General features: G+C 39.0%; 1 protein-coding gene across 2 annotated transcripts in view; it reads left to right on the top strand.

The window, feature by feature from the left end:
- The window catches only part of LOC136880842 (uncharacterized), a 38,138-nt gene extending 17,299 nt beyond the window's left edge, over positions 1-20,839 (top strand). Inside the window, exons 3-5 of one of the 2 annotated variants that reach the window (XR_011018718.1) lie at positions 2,004-2,206; positions 6,202-6,398; positions 17,132-20,839. Coding sequence is in view for 1 of the 2 variants with exons in the window: in XM_068229266.1 (XP_068085367.1) it covers positions 2,004-2,206; positions 17,132-17,151 (223 nt within the window). In the remaining variant the exon portion in view is untranslated. The remainder of the gene's footprint in view (positions 1-2,003; positions 2,207-6,201; positions 6,399-17,131) is intronic. The other variant, XM_068229266.1, reaches the window with a different exon arrangement.
- Positions 20,840-21,191: the final 352 nt, after the last annotated feature.

Genomic DNA, 21,191 nt, shown 5'->3' with positions numbered 1-21,191 from the left:
ATGATGGTACAAGAGATGTGATCCACAGCACGTGGCTGCTGAGAGAGAGAGAGGGAGAGAGAGAGTCCATCTAGCCTTCTTAAATTTGGAAAAGGCAATCGATAGAGTCCCGCATGAGCTAATTTGATGCTCCCTTCACTCCAATAATCTCCTAGAAGCTTAGGTCCACAAGGTGCAGCTCTTCTACAACAGCACCACCAGCTCTTTCTGTTGTGCTGCTGGAACCGCTAAGCCATTCACCGTCAGAGTCGGTGTCCATCAAGGATCTTCCCTGTCACCATTATTTTTCATCTTATACATGGACACAGTAGCCTGCCTGGTGGCCATGATCATTGAGGCATCAAGTCTACATAGTCTGGCATCATGGTTAACGGGTTTGTGTCCCGTTAGTGCAAAAAAAAAAAAAAAATATATAGATATATATATTTACTATACGATTGTTGGCTGGCAGGGTAATGGAGGTGGGGGTATACCATTTCTAATCACTAGATTGTGTGCCAAAAGCCTGGATTCAATTAAAAATCCCTCTGCAGTGTTCATATGGAGTGAAGACATGTGACGTTGGTGATTCGTCTGTCAGATGGAGATGTTAATGCACGAGCAGCCCCCTTGGTGTTATTCGACAGGATAGGCTATGTGCTAACACCAGGTTTCAGCCACACCCTACCTCATTATCCCCCACATCCAGAAGCACAAGTCGCTCATGGGTGTCAAATAGAAAGACCTGCACAGATGAATGGAACATATCCTCAGACACTCCCAGCACAAAAAACACAATAAATTGAAAAAAAGGATGAACTGCCAGCACCTCATCCATGGATTCTGCTGTATGCTGATGATGTTTTATTGGTTAGTGAGACCTGAGACAGGCTTGAGGTACTGGTCCATCAATAGGAAATGAGGCTTTTGATACCTTCGATCTGCAGCTCAACCTGACAAAGACAGAATTCGTGGAGTATTGCAATGAAATGGATGGTACTATTGTAGATGATGGTACCCTGCTTGTCAAACCTCTGATGTTCGTTACCTCTGCTGCCATATAATGTCTGATAGTGATACCCTCCTGCATGCTAGAGCTTGTGTTAATGCCACCTGGATGAAGTTGCACCAAGGCATGGGAGTCCTGTGACAAGAACATTCTCTTGTGCTTTAAGGTGAAGATCTACTGTATGATAATTCATCCCGTACAAATACACCACTGAAAATCACTGGTAAAAACTATGTCCGCCTTGTCAATTCTAGAAAATGTTTTTATAAAATGGTAGCTTTAAGTCAATACAGACCAAAATCAAACCATGATGGTTAAAATAATAAATTTGGGACTTGATTCTGAATGCTGGTCAGTGGCGAAGAGACACAAGCAGATGTTTTAAGCAGTGGAGGCGCATATGCTGAGATGATCCTTGAGGACTGAAACCCAACTTGATCATATCAGAAATGAAACTGCGGAGCACCTTCATTATTGCCTCCATTCCTGACAAGATGAGAGAAAAAAGATTGTATGGTCATGTGGTCAGAACGAACAATGAAAGTATTACAAGACAGGCATTTGTGCTCAGTCCAGTAGGAGGATGAGATGAGTGGACTGCTTGTGAGAAGATAAGAGAACCATCAATGTCTGCCTTGCTGATGCTATGAAGCAGACAAAATGGAGAGTGAGATACAGAAAGGCAAACCGTGCACCTTGATGGGAACGTCGTCAGGAGGAAGATGATGATGATTATCACATCTCACATTATGGCCAGCAGATCTAAAACTAAATACAGAAAACAAAAATGTTAGGAAATAAGACCTAATTAGTCACGTTATAAAACAGTTGAATTATAGTATACGCCACTCTTGACAAGAAAGAAAATAAAAAACTGCAACAAAACATTTAATTTCATATTTATGTGTTGTTTTTTATATAAAGTTGTATCTAATTTTGGTTTAATTGTGACTTAGGTTAATTTTGTTGTAACATAATTGGAAACAATAAAGACATTTTTTTTGTTTGTTTGTAGAAACTTCCAGTCATTTGAATCTGCTCAGTCGGGAGGCAGTCAGTATGTAGGAACACCTCTGTATCCATCTAATCCGTATTTGGATCCTAATGTCGGAAGTTCCTCATATGCTGGGGAAATTTTCACACCGGCACCTACCGCTGCTCAACATAGTTACGGAGAAGGAACTTCAGAGTTTGACCAGGAGCCACCGCTGCTGGAGGGTGAGTGAAATACAGTAGATATTCATGTACAATAGAAGTCCGCTATAACGAGTACATCATGTAACGAGAACCCCTTTATAACTACAGTTTTTGCCTGTTCCTTCGAAATTCCTATATTAAACTGTGTATTATCCTTCGGTTACAGTAAGAGTCCTTTCACTGACACATCTGTTATTATGAACGATTAAGCATGCCCGATTTTTTCCGTTACCGACATTTATGCACCTAGTGATCATATTGTATGCAATCAATCACCTTCGGTATAGTTTCCTCACTACGTCCACTAGTGAGCTCTCCCGTCGACATTCGAAGGCGATGTCAAAGTGGATAAGTAATACCTGTTGACTGCTGTTTCATAAGGAAAAATGGAAATGAAAGAGAACATGTTTTCGTAATAAATGTGTAAATAACATGTCCGATAGGAGTTCTCTTAAAATTAAGAGCTGAAGTAAACGGTCGCTTAATTTTAATGCTAAATACTGCAATTAAGTAAGAATGGGATACACCTCAAGATATGGCAGATTGCATCATTGATTTCATAGGTTGATTTTATATTTTCTCTCATCTGGCTAAATTTCGGAAAGGCTGTAATCATGTAAATTTATTGCTAGAAGGTTATAATTTCTCTACTGGTGCTTAGAGTATGTTTTCATGATGCATGTAGTACGGTTAAGTTCGGTTAGTTGACACTGTTTGAATAAAAAATTGAAACGTTTGTCACAAAATGCCATCACCATCTTCAGTTCTGTATTGTTTTCTCGCTATGTACACTTGCAAGCTTTTCGTCGACATTCGAAGGCAATGTTGGAGTCGATCGGAGTCGATTAGTAATACCCATCAACTGCTGTTCAGTAAAAAAAAAAAGTAAAACTGAAAGATAACATGTTTTCTTAACAAATCCGTAAATAACGTGGTCGATAACAGTTGTTAACTCATTGGAAATAAAGGCTAATTAAATGATTGCTTAATTTTAATACTCTACACTGAAACTAAGCAAGAATGCAATACACCTCAAGATGTGGCAAATTGCATCATTGGTTTCAGAGAGGTTAGTTTATATTTTCTCGTGTCTGGTTAAGAGTGGCTGTTCCCATGTAAATTTATAGTGTGAATGTTATTATTTCTCTACTGCTGCTTGGAATATGTTTTCATGATGCACGGTTGAGTTAGGTGACACTGTTAGAATATGGAAACTGAAACATTTGGCACAAAATGCGATAGGTCATCTTCGGTACTGGTACGGCATAGTTTTCTCGCTGTGGACGCTTGCGAGCTCTCGCCTCGCCATTCAGAGGCGATGTCGATGTCTATTAATAATGCCCGTCGACTGCTGTTCACTAGAAGAACATTCAAAATGAAAAGAGATAACACGTTTTCGTAATAAATGCGTAAATAATATGGCCGATAGAAGTTGTTAACTCATTATAAATAAAGGCTGAAGTAAACGATGGCTCAGTTTTTAATGTTATGTACTGGTATTGAAATTAAGTAAGAATAGAATACACCACAAGATATGGCAGAGTACATCACTAATTCAGAGGATAATTTATATTTTCTCACATCTAGTTAAATTTCGGAAAAGATGTTCCCACGTAAATTTGTAGTGAGAATGTTATAATTTCTTTACTGGTGCTTGGAATATGTTTTCACGACACATATAATGCGGTTGAGTTGAGTAGGTGACACTGTTTGAAGAAGAAAACTGGAACGTTTGCCACAGAGGCCTCTGGAGTGATACTATAATATTTTCAGAATGGAATTAAACATACACTTTCACGTAGTATCAGATTTCGAAAAATACCAAATGAGCAAGCCGTAGTGTGGATATCATTCCCAAAAATGCAAATGCAGGTCGGATCCACCGATTGTTTTAACTTCATATCCATTCATTCTTCGTCTTCACGTTTTCGAATCTGGTCAGTGGAAGATTCTGGATTTTTAAATTGTCATGACATTTTGTCTCATTTCATACCATTAAGGGCCAATGACCTAGATGTTAGGCCCCTTTAAACAAGCATCATCATCATCATCATCATCATCAAAAACATTAGTTATGTCTCATGCCATGCAGTGGAATGATGCAGGTGTGGAATTAAAGGGGGTGGGTGAATTGCCTGTACAGATTTTTTGCAGGAACTACTACTACTACTACTACTACTACTACTACTACTACTACTATTTTTTTATTACAATTTACGAACTTCATCATACAGATTCGTATTGATACAGTTTAAATTAAGAACTAGTGTTAGGTTTAATGGTCCACCCAATCAATACACTTCACTTTACAAATGAAAACTAATTAATACAAAAATATATTAAATATACTTTAGAACATGTTTAGTCTCATTTGACACTTCTTCAACCATAACGTCTCGTTGCAAATTACAATGCTCATTGTTGCTGTCTAATAATTTAAAAATGGAAGAATCCATGTCCTTTATGAACTGTTTGAGAATACACTAAAGGCAAAATATACACACTATTTACATAAAATTGTTCATCACTTCTTGCAAACATTTTTTATCTTCAATGTTAAAATTTGAATGACATTTCTTGAAAATATGACATGCAGTGCTAGTAGCTGTTAGCTTCAGTGTACTGACTAAGAGATTGAATTCTTTCCTCGGAATAGGAAAATGGGACCAAATCCACATAAAAAAATAAGCTTTATCTGGTAGAAGGAATCGATGCTTCTGAGATAGCCTGTCGTATGGCAAAGATCTGTGTTGCATGACCACCATATTAGAGGCTTAATTCTTATGAATATTCCTTTTTAAAAAGACAAGGTCTGGAAAGAAAGAGATAAAAAATTAATGGGTTTAAAACCCTCGGAAAATTTAAGAAATGAGTATCCTCAGGAATGCGTGACGTAAAAGCTTATCATCAATGTTGGTGAAACTCCCTATAGCTGGTTCACATCCGAGCCTCACGCTACTGCGCGTGTTATAATTATGTTTTCTCTCGCAAGGCGGAACTTGGCTAGGGGCGGTAGGGGGGGAGCAGTACTATTGGTAGGGGAAGGGGAAATAGCTTGGCCTGTAAGTAGAAGGGGAGGGTGGGATGTTTGTTTTAAAGAGGTAACTTCAAATTGTTAATATTTTGTGATGATAAGTGACTGTATCTGTTCATATAACAGATATTTGTTCTCTTGTACGTCATTCAAATTTTTGTTTGTGTTAATACTCTGGTCCGAACCTAGATAAATATTTTTGTAATTGCTCATCAGGTTCCTGTTGCTTACGTTTTTTAAAATGGTCAAGTCTCTATTTATGTCAATATACTGGTGACCAGTGTCTCCCATATGGACACTCATAGCAGAATACTTCTTGCGTCTATTGGCATTGACGTGTTCGAGATATCTAGTTTGAAAACTCCTACCTGTTTGTAAACTAGATACCTTATTGGAGAGCATCTAAAGAATAATTCGTTCCCTCGAAAATCAGCACTTCTGACATAGCACCCTCCGTACGGAACAACATGCATGTTTAATAATACCTTGTTGATTACCATAGCAATGAAGAATTTATTTATGACCGTAGCAACTAACCACGGATAAATTAAACAGTCCGACCAGGGACTATGAACTAAGTGAAGTTGGTACCAGGAACTAATTACGTCACATCAGTTGGTACCAGTTGCCAAGAACTGACTTACATCCCCAATCTCTCTCTTTCTGCGCTGGTGAGGGTTAGAAAAAGTTGCAAATTCTTCGAAGGGTAATCTAAATAATGGTTCCACCCATTCAATATTCCTGTAGTATTTATTGTAAGTCTGTTGTTAGATTGGTTCCAAGAATGTAACGTTTTGGGAACTACTGGAAAAGGAAATAAAGAACTGATGTACAGTATATTGTTGCCAAATGTCTGTGCTTGTTAAGCTTAATACATAGTGTGTAGCAGATTTATGTTCACAGTTTTGGAATGTTGTTTTAATTTCTTTTATGAATGGCACTGGACTCACTCTACCTATAATCGGATGTTAACTACAAGCAGTAAGAGATTAAAAAACACTGAGTTTCTGGACAGTGTGGGCTACATTTCACAGAAGCTTTCCTGCTAAAGTGCAATAGTGCAAAGAAAGCAGTAATATATGGAAGATTGGTGTGCTGTGGTGTTTCAAATATGAATTTATCTTGAAAGTGATGGGTGTACTCTTGGTGGATATTTGGACTCCGATGCTCAGTAACAAGGTAAGAATTAGAGATTTTATTGATTTTCCATTTGAAGTTTATTAAGTTACAGGACTGAAAAACAAGGATTTATAAATGTATTAAAGTCCTAGTATGCTACAGTATTAAACTTTCATGGAAGTGTATTTTGCTTGTGTATTTTACCTGGACAGTTTCATGATAATGCAGGACATCCTTTCTTCTTTTGCTTGACCATGTGTTAAAAGTCAGGAACATACAAACTTGACAGAGATTGTTAAGCAAAAAATAAGTACGATTGACGATGCCAGATCAACTTGATCGATACTGTCGTGGTTCAAACATAATAAATTATCAGTAGATAAATAACGAACCTAATCTTCACAGTAATTTTTAGTTAAGAGCTCTTGGTTGTAAATTGCCATTGTCAGTATTCACAGCTGTGCTTCCTTATAAACAAGGTCTGATCTAATATCATTCATTTATAGTTAATCGCAACCTGGTCTGTTGGTTTATTTTCCTTCATAGCTTAGCCTAATCTTCCTACTTGTACATATTTTGTGCTGATCTGAAAATTGGTGGAAATAAGGATGAAATGTGGTGTGTTTGCAGCAAAAATCTTTAGACCTGAAATGCAGAACAGATAACTCTGCTAAGTCTGCAGAGCATGCAGTGTACAGTAGAATTGCAATACAATGAGTATGGAACGTAAAGAGACCAGTACTATAATGACAGCAAATGCATGCATCGACTAATGTTACTGTAACACTCGTGCTAAAATGAGTGTGGTTTTCTTGGTTCAGCAACTTTTATTGCTTTGTGTGCCATAGTGAATGTGATGTTTCATCTGTTTTATTTTTATTTGACCAGCAACATTATGACTAACAGTGAGATAGTTTAACATTCTTGGCTCACTCTTGACAGCCGGTGACCTGCTCGGAGTTATCATTTACATTGTTGATTCTCCTGTGTGCAGCTGCACCGAGGGTATCGCAAGAATGTTGTGTAAAAGAAATATTTATATCTGAACATGAAATTAAAAATCACATGGTTGTGTGGAGCTGGTCGAGTGTCTCTGAGTGAGATAGGCAATATGGATTGATTTTGTCAATTTTAAAAACCAAAGACAAATTAAATCTGCTGTTAAACCATTGTAACAAAAGCATATCCATAGTGTTAAGTGAAAATATGGAGTCCACTCTTTTCAAGTGGCTTTGCTAAGGAAGAAGAGCCAAAGCAAAGGCCAGCTATTTTCAGGTGCTTGGAAAGGTTGGCTGCAATGCTTCAAGCTTAGGAGAGGTATTTTTTTGCTCAAGGTATCGGGAGAATCTGCAGCAGTGAATCCGCAGGTCATCAAAGACTGGACCCCCTGTGCTTCATGATATTTTATTACAGTACGTGCAGCAGGATGTACATAACACAGATGAATCATCAGTAAAATACTTACTGTAAAAGAAGACCTTTACAAGGGAGTGAATAGAGATAAATAGCAGTTAACTATGCTGATTTGTACCAATATGGACAGCTCGGACAAAATAAAGTACAGTAGTTCATTATCGGCAGGTCTTCATGCCCACTCTGTGTCAGGGCTGTCACAGTTCTTCCATCTGTCTATGAAGCTAATAACAATGCACGGATGACATAGAAACTTTTCACGCAATGGCTGAAGTGTTTTGGTACTACAACGGGTGCTTTGAACAGGAAAGCTTTGTTATTTGTGGATCACTGCCTCTCACATGCAGCTGTGGAACTGCACACCATTTAGTTAGTATTCTTCCCAGCAAATACCAGCAGTGTTCTGCAACCACTTGATCAAGGAGTATTTCATATGCTGAAGCATTATTTTTGGAGTATGTTGGTTAACCTTCTCATGCTGCCTTGGTACAATAAACCAAGAAATTTTCACTGGAATTTTCTAGATGCAGTCGGGGCAGTCTGTTTGTTGAAATAAAATGAAACCTAAGCATGTGGCAGCGTTTTCCATGCATGCAGGGTTTAAGAACAGCATACAGCCAGGTGAGTCTGAGAGAGAACTGCAGCAAGAGTTCATTGAATCTAAGAATCCGAAGCATAGAATGAGATTTCACATTGTTTATGTGTTTTGTATAATTTCAATGATAACACAGACTTTTATCCCTGTGTATTGGTAAGTGATAAATTTTCTGTACAAACTCTGTACAATCGGGGGAGGGGGGGCATGTGATGAAGGCGAAGATGAGTCTCTAGTGGTACCATTGCGTATGGCAGTATTTGGAAGCCTTGGAAGCTATAAACAATTTGTATTGGACAATCAGTCTGTCTACAGATGACTAGAAAATTTCATGATGTCAAGCAGTATTCATTGCAAGCTATTAAGAAAGTTACTAGCTAATTAAATATCCAGATTTTTTTTTTTTTCTTTCAAAAGTTTAATTGTGTTGAATATTTGCAGAGGTAAATTGTTTATGTAAGATTTCATAAAGTTCCTTTGCTAGGAGAAAATATATTTTTCCATCAGTCTATTGGTTTATCTGCTGTGTGCTTCTCAAGTATTTGGATAAAGTAATAACAGTGAGTAGGAGAGGGTAAATACTTAACCATTAATTAATTAATCAACAGTCATAACAGGCAGTCGTGAATAACTGGGAAGACACGAAGGGATAAAACCGAAACATAGAAATCAGAGAGAAAATTGGATTCCCTAAACTGCAAGACAAGATAGAGACCAATAAGCTGAAATGGTATGGACACATAATGAGAATGGAAGAGGATAGAGTTCCATAGCATGTATTTAGAGATAAAATAATAGGAGGAAGACAATGGGGAAGACCCAGAAAGAGGTGGATGGATATGGTAAAGGACAGTGAGGGTGTATTCTGCCTGAAGGCAGGTCCGAACCTCCACAGAGGTGTGACTGAGCCGGAGTTTACATACTGTAGGGTGGTCAGGTCCTTTCCGTTCCTCCATTCCCTTACCCCCCCGCCAACAGCACGTGGCAACCCATCCAAATCCTGACCATGCCCAATGTTGCTTAACTTTGGAGATCTCACGGGATCCAGTGCCTCAACACGGCTACGGCTGTTGGCAGAGTGTAGAGAAGGGAGGAGTAAAAATAGAAGAAATATTGAAAGAAGGAAGGGGGTGGAAAAGAGAGAGAGAGAACTGTGGGGGTCCTTGATTCACAACCCGACCCAGAGGACTGGAAATGGAAGAAGAAGAAGACTCACGATAGGGCTTACGTAGTTCTATTGTAAGTGGTAGAGAGACTGTATACACATAATTCAACTGCTTGTTTATAATATAGCAGATGTTGCTGCCTGCGATTTGTGTTGAGCCTCCTATGAACTATGCGTTTAAGGTGATGACTGGTAGTAGTGTGTACAGGTACAGTACGAGCTTCAGCCAGTGTTCCATGTAGAATGCGTATTTCCCTGTTTGTCTGAGCCAGAATTGTGCCATTGGTTCAAGGTGGACAGAGACAGGCAGTAGTATCATGCATTGAAGGGGTTATCCAAAGTGCAGTGTCAAAAACATGGAAAAAGTACCCTGAGACCAATGATATGACGACTGACAGAGGGTGACAACACCTCATGAAGATCGGTTCATCAGCATAACAGAACAGAGGATACCAACTGCGACTGCTCCACAATTATGAGATGACTTCTTGAGGGTAACTGGGGCCCATGTATCTGCACGAACTGTGTGCAGTAGGCTGCATAGTGCCCAGTTAAGGTCATTTTGATCAGTTCATAGTGTTCCACTAGAGAATTGTCATCGTATTGGACCATCCAACATCTTAATTGGGGGTTGGATAAATGGTGTAATGTCATGTTTGCAGATGAAACACAGATATCACTGAGGCCAGATACACGTCAACAAAGTGTGTGGACATGGTGGAAAGTACCAGCATGTTCAAGAGGTGCATGTATTTGGAGGTGGTGATTTAATGTTTTGGGCTGGGGTTATGCATGGCTGTCGTACACATTTGATACCAATTCAAGAGACATTAACTACCAAACAATATACTGATGAAATTCTTCAACTGTTTGAACAACCCTTTAGGGATGAATTTAATGCTGAATTCATTTCCGTTCGAACCCCACTATTGGTAGCCCAGAGGATGGTTTTCCGTGGTTTCCCATTTTCACACCAAGTAAATGCTGTGCCTGTACCTTAATTAAGGCCACACCCACTTCCTTCCCACTCCCATCCCATCATAATTCATTTCCTTCAAAACAAAGCTTGTCCTCATCGAGGTGCATCTGTAGGGAACTTTATGAAAGAGGCACGCATCAAATGTATGAATTATAGCCAGCTACTTTACTGGACATGAACTGCTTTGAGCATGCATGGGACAAGTTGAAAACGGTTCTTTTTGATCATCCACAACCTTCACAGACACTCCCAGACCTCATTAGAGTTGGCCAGATGGAATAGGACCTTTTTCCTCGAGTTGACGTCAGTGTACCAATAGCAAGCATGACCCTGCATGTCAGAGGCCTGAACAATGCCAACTTCCCCTTAAAAAGAAAAAAAAAAAAAACCCCTACAAATTGTAACCTTGACTTTATTACTTTTATTTGCATGAGATATTGGAAGAAAAACATTTTAGTTTGTAAAAGTATACATTTCCAGGTTGTGTGTGTCTGTGCTACAATAAACAACATTCTGTAACTTTATTATTGCAGTGCATCCTTGATATTCCAAACAATTTTCCAAACTTGAGATCAGTATTGTGCTGAATACCTAAATCCATCTTTTGCTTGACTTTATTAAAGAAGAAACCATTTATGTAATAAGTACACCTGATCTGCTGGTGGCATCTTGTAAGAGATATCTTAACACATGTACATTGAATGGTCATTTTTCTTCAGTCCACAGTGATACAGAGTGGACAGTTTGCAACAGAGTTTTAATACAGTAATTTTTTAAATTCTTAGTCATTAGTGGTTTTAATTGGAGAAAATAGTTTCAGGTAATTGGTAAAGAGTAATATTTCAGAATGAGACACTTCAATAACATTAACATAAATTAGAAACGGTAAAGGTACGAGATCTGAGCCCTGAGGTGCACCTGAATTACCTATAATATTTTGAGATGAGGTTCACTGTGTAACATTGTGCTAAGGTTGAATATGCATTCATAGTGTTTGTTAAAATTGCAATGAGAGATGCTAGGGAAATAATTTGCTGTACTTCTAACATTTGTGTGTGCTGTGCTATGTTAATATTTTTGGACTACCTACTGTGTTGCTATTCAGCAGTAAGTTCTATATTCAGTACATTTATAAAAGTATTGAATTTTTGGTGTGTTTTTCAGTTTGATAGGGTAACTCATAATGTATAAAATGATTACAAAATCTGAAGAACCGGGATTTTTGAATATTGCAAGTACTTATTGTTTCCGAGTTTTCTTCATATTTTATCAACTATTGCTATAATGTGGTTCTGCTATATTTCTGAATGTTAAAGTATAAACAATATTCCAGATATGCATAGAAAGAAAGGAACATATCAGGTGTATGCATAAGTCTTTTCTGGTTTCACTAAGAGATGACGCCAGCGAACAGTACGCAGCATATGAATTTGACACATACGTAAGTTTGTTCGTCTGACGTTAACCTACCAACACACACAAGTTGAGTCCGCCAAACACTAGCGCCTGTGTTGTATCGTTCAGTGATCGTGTTGACGTTTGTATCGGAAAAAGTACATTTAATTCACGCATTGCTTTTCTTAATTGATCAAAAGAAAAAGGCTGTGGAAAGTCATCGTTTGCTGGTAGAAACATATGGTGAGCACGCTCCATTGATTAGAACATATGAGACATGGTTTCGACAATTTAAATGCTCTGGTAGACCACAAAAGTGCGAAGATGAGCATTTGCCAGCATAACCATTAATGCACTACGCTATCGCCAACAAGTGATTTATTTAAATCATGCATTGATCGAAAGACGACCGGAATGGGCCAAAAGACATGGCAAAGTGATTTTGTTCCACGACAATGCACCATCTCGCACAGCAAAACCAGGAAGGACACCTTGATCGCTTGGATGGGACATCCTTCCGCACCTGCAGTACTGTCCTGATCTGGCAGTATCTATCACCTCTTCACATCAATGGGGCACATGCTCGCAGAGCAGCACTTCAGGAATTTCAAGGAAGTTGGTAATTGGCTCGACAAATGGTTTGCCGCAAAAGACAAGCAGTTTTTCTGGCATAGTATTCATAACTTGCCTGATAGATGGGCAAAGTGTGTAGAAGCCGATGGCCAATATTTTAAATAAACAAAAAATGAATTTCCCTTCAAAATTACGCTTTTTCTTTACCACAAAAACCGGCAAAAACTTGCGCATACACGTGGTGTAATAGGATAAACCTCTGACAGGTCATTATGGGATGAAGGAGAAATGGAAAGAATGAAAACAAACAGAAAAGGACATCTTCCTACATTGCTGTCTTCAAACAGATTGGCTCTCTCTTCCTCAATGCCAGTTCTTCTTGGTCCCTGACGAGCTTGTTTTGTCTCCCCAGCTCTATCAGGAGTGTGGAATTCTACACTCATTCAGAGACTATCTTGACAGATCTTCATTCTTGATGTGGGAAGTGTAAGATGATATGAAACCCACATAAACGCAAGCAAAAGGGTAAATTAACAATATTCCAAATACATGCTGTGTATCAGACTACTGCTGTTTTTCCTTGTACATCAGTGATGATAACAGGATATAGTTGAAGTTTCTCCTTTAGTATAGATCACTGCAAATTTTGTTGGTATTTCAGGGATCATTAAAATACAGATTTCTTTTCTTGCTTTTCAATGAATTTCGTGGCTTATGATATAAATGTGATTAATTGTTGTTTGGGTCATCGGTTCATGGACTGGTGTAATGCTATTCTGCTTTGTACCAACCTTTTCATCTCTGCAATTATAGTTGTCATCATCATCATCATCATCATCTGACTTGACAAATATATACACTACATTGCCATTAATGATCCAACACCCACAGCAAGGAAGTGGACTGGTCCCATTTGTCACAGAGGATGGTTTGCAAGTTGTATTTCCTCTAAAACAACAATCACCACCACCACTATATGTCACCCGAGCATGTCATGAGCCTATATATGGGTGTTAGCACTTAATATAAATGATTCATACTACAGTGGTTGATGTAGACAAACAACGAGAGCTCAGTGATCTGATTGTCATTCCATTCGCGAGATTTCTGGCAAGTTTTATTTAGATATTGCATTCAATAGTAAATTGAATATGATGTAAATATTATAATTATGATATTGTAATTAATTTAATATAGTTTGAATATTGTAATTATAATATTATAATTTCATATCATTTTAATGTTATACGTTCATTTTTTAAAGTTTTAGGGCATAATCTTCAAAACTTACCAAATTATTTGTACATGAAGTCCAGTTGCTGCTCCTTTTTCACGTATTCATCAATAATGGCACCATGGAGGGCTGAAGATGAGTTTCTCTTTGTGGTTTTTAACATTTTTCTCAATGCCACTTTTTGTTGTGATGACCCACATTACAATGCTAGGTAAAACTACTAAATTAATTTTCTGAATGAAAATACTGTGCACTTCACATAGCAACTGGCAAGAACAACATGAAGACTGCACTGTAAGGGCCGCTTCACACTAGGCGACTGGAATCGGCGACCAGCCGCCCGTGCTTGTGAAACATTGTTTTAAATGGAGCTCTTCACACTGGGCGACTCAGTAGCCGAGCTACAGAAAGAAGCCCGGTGACTGACCTTGCAGTAGCTCAGTCCCGCTACCGGTCGCCGAGGCAGATTGCACAACCCCGGCTGGCGACAGTTGGTGAACCATTGTTTTGTATTGGAGTCTTCACACTAGGCGACTGTGTAGCCCAGCTACTCGTCCTCTTTGCGTTCCATTCAAAACACCTTTCAGTGTCATTGTGCATTTCAAGTTCCTTCCCGTTGCGTATTCCGTTTCAGAATATTACAAACTGCACTAAATAAATATATTACATTCAGTGCGAATGATTTAATTATATAAACTGAGCAGCGTCCATCTGGAACTTAAACTGTGACGAAGAATTGAGGAATGGTATGAAGTAATGCCACAGTTTTTCAGCGACTTTAAAGAAAGAACATCCCAGGAAAGGAACGAGCTTTGTAATTAAAATATTACAAATATAAGCGACAACACTTTTATAAAATGTTCAATATGATTGAGATTTTGCTGTCCGACTTGTTTGGCTGTATGGTCGGCACAGCGTCCTTCGGTCTAGAGAGTCCTGAGTTCGATTCTCGAACGAGTCGGGGATTTTTTTACAACTTGCTTTAGGTAGCACCGACACATACGTCTAATGGCGACGAGGGTACAGGAAAGGTGTACGAGTGGGAAGGAAGCGGCTGTGCCCAGAATTAAAGTACAGCCTTAGCACTTGCCTGGTGTTTAATTTTAATTTCGTGTGGCTATTTTCTAGCCGAGTGCAGCCCTTGTAAGGCAGACCCTCCGATGAGGGTGGGCGGCATTTGCCAAGTGTAGGTAACTGCGTGTTATTGTGGTGGAGGATAGTGTTGTGTGTGGTGTGTGAGTTACAGGGATGTTGGGGACAGCACAAACACCCAGCCCCCGGGCCATTGGAATTAACTAATGAAGGTTAAAATCCCCGACCCGGCCGGGAATCGAACCCGGGACCCTCTGAACCGAAGGCCAATACGCTGACCATTCAGCCAACGAGTCGGACTTGCCTGGTGTGAAAATATGAAACCACAGACTGTCTATAGTGGAGTTCGAACTCACTATCTCCCGAACGTAATATGATAGCTCCGTGGATCAAACCGCGCGGCCATTTGCTCGGTTGGGGATTTTAATCTCGTATGGTTAATGCCACTGCCTTGGGGACTGGGTACTTTTGTTCGTCTATACACACCACACGCAATAGTAAATACATTGCTCCGTAAAATTGGGTCAGATGCCGACCTCAATTGATTGGGAAAAAGTCAGGCAGAATTGAAAGATAATGGAGAAGATTTTGCCAATACAAGGGCAGGCAGGAAATTTTTTATTATAAATTAAGTTGTGGAGAGAACAATATTTAAGGCACCCGGTTATTGCTATTATTGCATAAATTATACCTAAAGATCCGAAGGCTTCCTTCTTTCCTCTTTCCTGACGAGAGTTCTTGATTATACTTTTAAAATGAAGGGAATCAGTCAACAATTTTCAAAATAAGGCTGTACGAACAACTATAGTACCTTCTTCTCAGTAGTCTACAGCGAAAAGCGAAGTACCGGTAACTATAAAAAAAACTTGGTACCATTATCACATAAATCATGGGATAGTTTATAGAAAAGTCCTTTTTCCAAACGATCTTCCATTATAGATTGTGAATGAAACCTATGAAGCTTTCATTCCTTCTTTTCGACAATAATAAGAGCAGCAAGAGACACTCTTCTGTCTGAGAACTCCTTATAAAAACTGTCACTAGGCCGGGGAAGGCGGCTAAGTAGCGTGGCCGGCTACCGCACGGCGACACGGAATTCACCTGAGCTACTCTGTAGCCGATTCTGGTCGCCGATTCCTGTCGCCTAGTGTGAAGCGGCCCTAAGACTGTGAACAGAAAGAACTATGGGTTCATGGAAGGAGAATTACAGTTTCTTGTGAAACAGTCTACTGCATGGAGAGAGGGTAGTAACTTAAAAAAAACCTGCATGTTCCTAAAAGTCCTTTCGTCCGTTTTGGCATGGCGTATTAGTGAGACTCCTAGCAAGTTGCCCCAAGGCTTTCAGACACACTTCTTTGGTCAGCTGTATGAATTCCATAAATTAACTTGCAGTCTAACTTGCCTGGCTTATGTATACTTGCTTGCAGCCCACTCTGAAATCTCTGGACAAAATTATTAAAAAAATTATGTAACAAATACATTAATTTCAAAGGGCACGTTAGAGAATGCAGTGCATGATTTGCATGCTCTATGTAATCGCCACTGGTATGAAGAGAATGGAGAAGAGAGGGTTACCCAGGAAGGTGGAAGGCAGGAGATCAAGAGGAAGAGCAAGGAATGGAGGAGTGTATGTATAAAATAGGGGAGGGGTGGACCAAAGTGACGACAGATGGTGGGAAGACGATGGAGAGACTAATGTTCTAAGCAGACATGGCCAGTGTCTGGAAGCTAGGCAAGATGATGATGATCCCATCAGAGGTGGTGCTGAGCGTTGTTCATTCCTTTTCACTCATCCTTTTGTATCAGATCATAGAAATTTGCCACCCACTAAAGCTTGCCATGCTGGGCAACTGTCCAGTTGGACATGCCTTAAATATGGCCCTGGATCTGTGCAGTGGGCCTATACCTCCATATTCCTCATTAAGATATATATTATCAGGTTAAAAAAGAAAAAAAAAAAAGAAAGAAATTTTCAGAACATTTAGAACCACTAGCTTATAAAAGGAGACTAACTGTGGCAATTGTAGAACTTCAACCATCATCTTTCTGGGTTTCTCAAGAACTGTATCATCTTGTAAATCTTGTCTAAGTATTGTCTTATTTCCTTCTGGTGACATGTGGGAATGAAAAGTTTGGTCCTGTTGTTTTTTCTTCCTCTGTCTGATTAGTATGTGAACATGGGAAATGTTGGGATTTGAAAAAGTGTTACTGTTTCACAGTGATGTTAATGGTTTGAGTAATTTGGCTTCTATTAGCAGTTTTTTCCTTTTTCCTGAAGGATAGTAGTTAGAATATAGCATTACATAGGTAAATGTATTTATGCATTTTGTGTTAATTTTTGTTTCAGGGAAGGTACAAGATCGTTGATGTGATAAGCTGTCGTCTCTTACTAGTCTTTGGCAATTGAGAGACCATATTGAATTTTGTACATGCTGTACCAGGCTGCTGCGAAGAAGTTTATAGATCAGTTGGAACCATTTTATCATGAACTGCATAAAAACAAAGACAACTCAGAAAGGATTTTATCAATTGCCTTTATGGTCGCTGAAAATGTTCTGTTAAAGGAATTGACTTCTGTTTTAAAACTGGTGTATAAGATATCATCACTGGAGTTTTCAAGCCACATGCTTTCCATGATAAAGTAGATTACTGTAATAATTATGGTGGTGGAATCACCTGACAAATGTAGCTGGTTATGTACTCATCATCTTTGGTGAAATTTGTGAGACTGAATTTCAGCACAGTTGGATGATATTTAAGACTGCTGTAAGTATGAGAAATCCATATCTGGGATCTTGCAGCATGATAAAGAAGCTCTTTTCAGGGCAGAATTTATGCACTCGGACATTTCTTAAGACTGATGAAAGTTGAAAGGATTCGTATTAATTTGCTGCTGGGCTGAGTGGCTGGGACAGTAAAGTGCTGGCTTTTGGTAGCCAAGTTGGTGGTTCAGTCCTGGCTTGGTCCAATGGTATATGAAGGTGTTCAAATATGTGACCCTTGTGTTCGTAGATTTATCGGCATGTAAATCCTGGCCCTTTGACCACTTTGAAAGCTTGGAAAGTAGTTAGTGTGGCATAAAAGCAATAAAAACAACAAATTGGCTTATATTATCATGTTCAAGGTGACAGTGATCAGTAAGGTTGGAGGCAATTCTTCAAGTTTTCAGGCTACCTTAAGGAAATTGTTTGGTCAAAGAAGGAAGAAGAGATGTCATAGAAGTAGCATCTGGTAGTCGCAAGTTATTGAAATATTTCTTTGCTTCGAACCCTCGAGTTTCTCATGACGGGCAAGAATGCCATGACATAACATTTCTTAACTCTCACAACATGTTAAATCTGAACGTTTATGCTCTTCATGTGATAACAGTTCCGTTTATGTTTATTCCCACTGGATTATTGTTATTACTACTACTAACTGTACCATCTTATCTATTGGATAATTATGGAGATGAGACGAAACCTAATACATTAATCTTAAAAAAAATAAAATAAAATAAAAATAAAAAGCAAAATACTACGTATTTCAGATAAAATTGAATGTTAGTCAATTTGAAACCTGGTGAAAATAAAATATTATGAGGTTCCAACAATATGGTAATGTTTTAAATTACATAGCCCATTTGAAATGTTTCAGCCCAATGATAGAAAAACATTATTGATCGTGACAATCACAACAGTCCACAAATACGAATTTAGAAATGTCAAAGCCTGGAGTTCTGTATAGTTTCGTATGCAATCCATTTGTCCACTTGTTTTCAACTCATTTCCATTGCTTCAATAACAGATATTACCACCTCTAACCATAGTTTACATCTGTAATTCGGTCAAGCATGCTCAGGATGCAAGCTCAAATGTTCTCTTGTGGTATGAGCTCCCATTCTGCCTGGAGCACAGCCCAAAGTTTACCCAGTGTGTCAGGGAACAACTCTTAGCATGTCACCCAAGCATATCTCAGACATGCTCTCTCCAGTTTAAGTCAGGACTATGAGCAGGCCACACCGTGGGCTTAATTCAGACTTCATCCAGGTACTCGCATACGTAAACGGCAACGTGTGGGCAGGCATTGTCATGCATCAGGATAAAGTTCTCGTTGATAGTGCAAAAGGCACCGCATGATCCACTAAACTCTCCTTGATGTGTCAGTGGGCTGTCAGACTTCCATTCTCGATGAACACAAGCTCCTTGCGTGCATCAGTGGTAATCCCAGCCCAGACCATCACAGAACCTCCATTGAACAGTGTCCTTACATTCCCTAGACCTTCTCCATACTCTCTCCCTTCTATCCTGTGCTCTCAAACCAAATTTGAATTCATCTGTAAACAGCACTGAGATCCGCTGCTTTACATTCCAGTTTCAATGGGCGTTGGCAAATTGCATCCGAGAGGCATGGTGCTCACGTGTAAGCGGAGGTCTTGTGGCGGGCCTCTTGAACTTGAAATCTGCTTTGTATAACCTCCTCCTTACTGTCCTTTTTGCTGATGTTTGTGCTCCAAACGATTTCTGGCCTCCACAACTGTTGTGTGTTGATCACAAAGAACTTGCATTATGAGAAAGTGATCATTGCGCTCAGTAGTGCTTCTCCTATGACCAGAACCAGGTCTCCTGGTGTAGATATTGTCCTCTCTGTACACAGTAGAACAAAACAGGCCTATAGTATCTGCTACATAGCGTATAATTCACCCATCCTCCACCAGTGCCATGGCCCTTACTGCGTTTCCAAATGAAAGAGCCATTATGATCTGACTTAGAAGCGAGACTAATTGTTGTAGACAAGCTGTAATGTCCACAAAAATATGTGGCTGAGAATTCATAGCATTGAACCTTAAGACAGTGGTCTGTGGTTATTCTTGTCCAGAGGTGGGAAACGGTAGTATTAGTGTTGTGATTGTCACAATCAATGTTTATCAGTTATTGCACTGAAACTTCTCAAATGGGCTAATTAGCTTCTGATACATTGCCATATTGTTGTAAAGTCATAAAATTTAATTTATATAAGGTTCCAAATGGACTAATATTAAATTTTGTCTGAAATAAGTAGTGTTTTGCTTTTTTTTAATTTTGCTGGTGAGTGTATGTTGCATGAAGAAAAGAGAATACTATTCTTCATGCGAGAAAAATATGCTTGCAGTTCTGCATTTGATGTTATTTGTGCATGTTTGATAAAGATTTCTCAAGCATTCTTGGTTACTTTTCTGAAGATGCAAAGGTAATCCCCAAAATGAGGTCTCCTATTTTTTTTTGTAAATACATAGACCTGTTTATATCTACAATGGTTTACATCATTTTACAGCTTGAACATTTAGCTATTTTTCTACATAATCATAATTTCGGTCAATGCATTTTTGTAGACGCTGTGACAGTTTCAGTATGCCTATGTCATACCAGCTCGCCGCCTGTAGACTTTACCGGTAGACTGTGTTTGCTTGAATTTCCGTGGCTTTGGCGAAGAGGGATGCCACCACTGGCATGATTGTTGCTTGGTCTCAGGTGTAAAGTGGAACGCCCAGGTTTTGTCACCTGTGACAATTGAGTCCGAAAAGTTGTCCTGTTAGTCATGAATTTCAGTCCGACCAGCTGCAAACTCTCTACACCACTTATGAATATTTTTGACATCCATGCATGACTCACCATACACTTCTGTCAATTGGCGATGGATTTCAGTCGGTTCAGTACCTTTTGCGTTCAAGAACCGAATAACTGCGCGCACTTCGCACTTGGCGATAACATCTAATGGGAGCTCCATTCTCAACGGCTGCCAAGCCAAGACTGAGTGCCTCAGCGCGGCCTGCGCATGTTTTTATGCAAGCACGGGAAACACTATTCACAGTATTGTGATCAACAGCCACACAAACAGAGTTCTTTATTTATAAAAAAATAGGAGACCTTATTTTTGGGATTACCTTCGTAGTCCAAATGATTTTCTAGTGCCGTACTGTTCAGAAAAGTAGCCACTAATTTTATAAAACTGATTATGTAATTCTTGTTACAATTATTTTAAGATATTGTATGTGTTATATAATAAAAAGTGAAAAAAAGAAAAGAAGAAAAGAGAAACTCTTGGAAGCAAAAGCTTGTATACTAGAATTCCCCCAAATCCTTCTGTGTTATTAAGATAATCTAAGTTAATCACTGCCATGATCTTGGGGTTTGAGCTGTGTTAGGTTGGAACATTTTGGATATTTCCATTCAGCCGTCTCTTACAGTAATGCCTATTGGTCTCTCTAAGGGTGTTAGAAATCAGATCTTGACATGTGACATATTCAAATATAGAAATGACCTATTAGAATTATATTGAGAAGTAACAGATTAGACCATTGCAGACCATTATTGAAGAGACAGAGGATGTTCCCCAGTTTCAAGCATATACATCATGCAATGCACTCGACACATAAAGGAAGAAAATTG

This window comes from Anabrus simplex, chromosome 9 (genome assembly GCF_040414725.1).
Source record: "Anabrus simplex isolate iqAnaSimp1 chromosome 9, ASM4041472v1, whole genome shotgun sequence".
Taxonomy (NCBI): Eukaryota; Metazoa; Arthropoda; class Insecta; order Orthoptera; family Tettigoniidae; genus Anabrus; species Anabrus simplex.
This window is presented reverse-complemented; position numbering and strand designations above follow the sequence as displayed.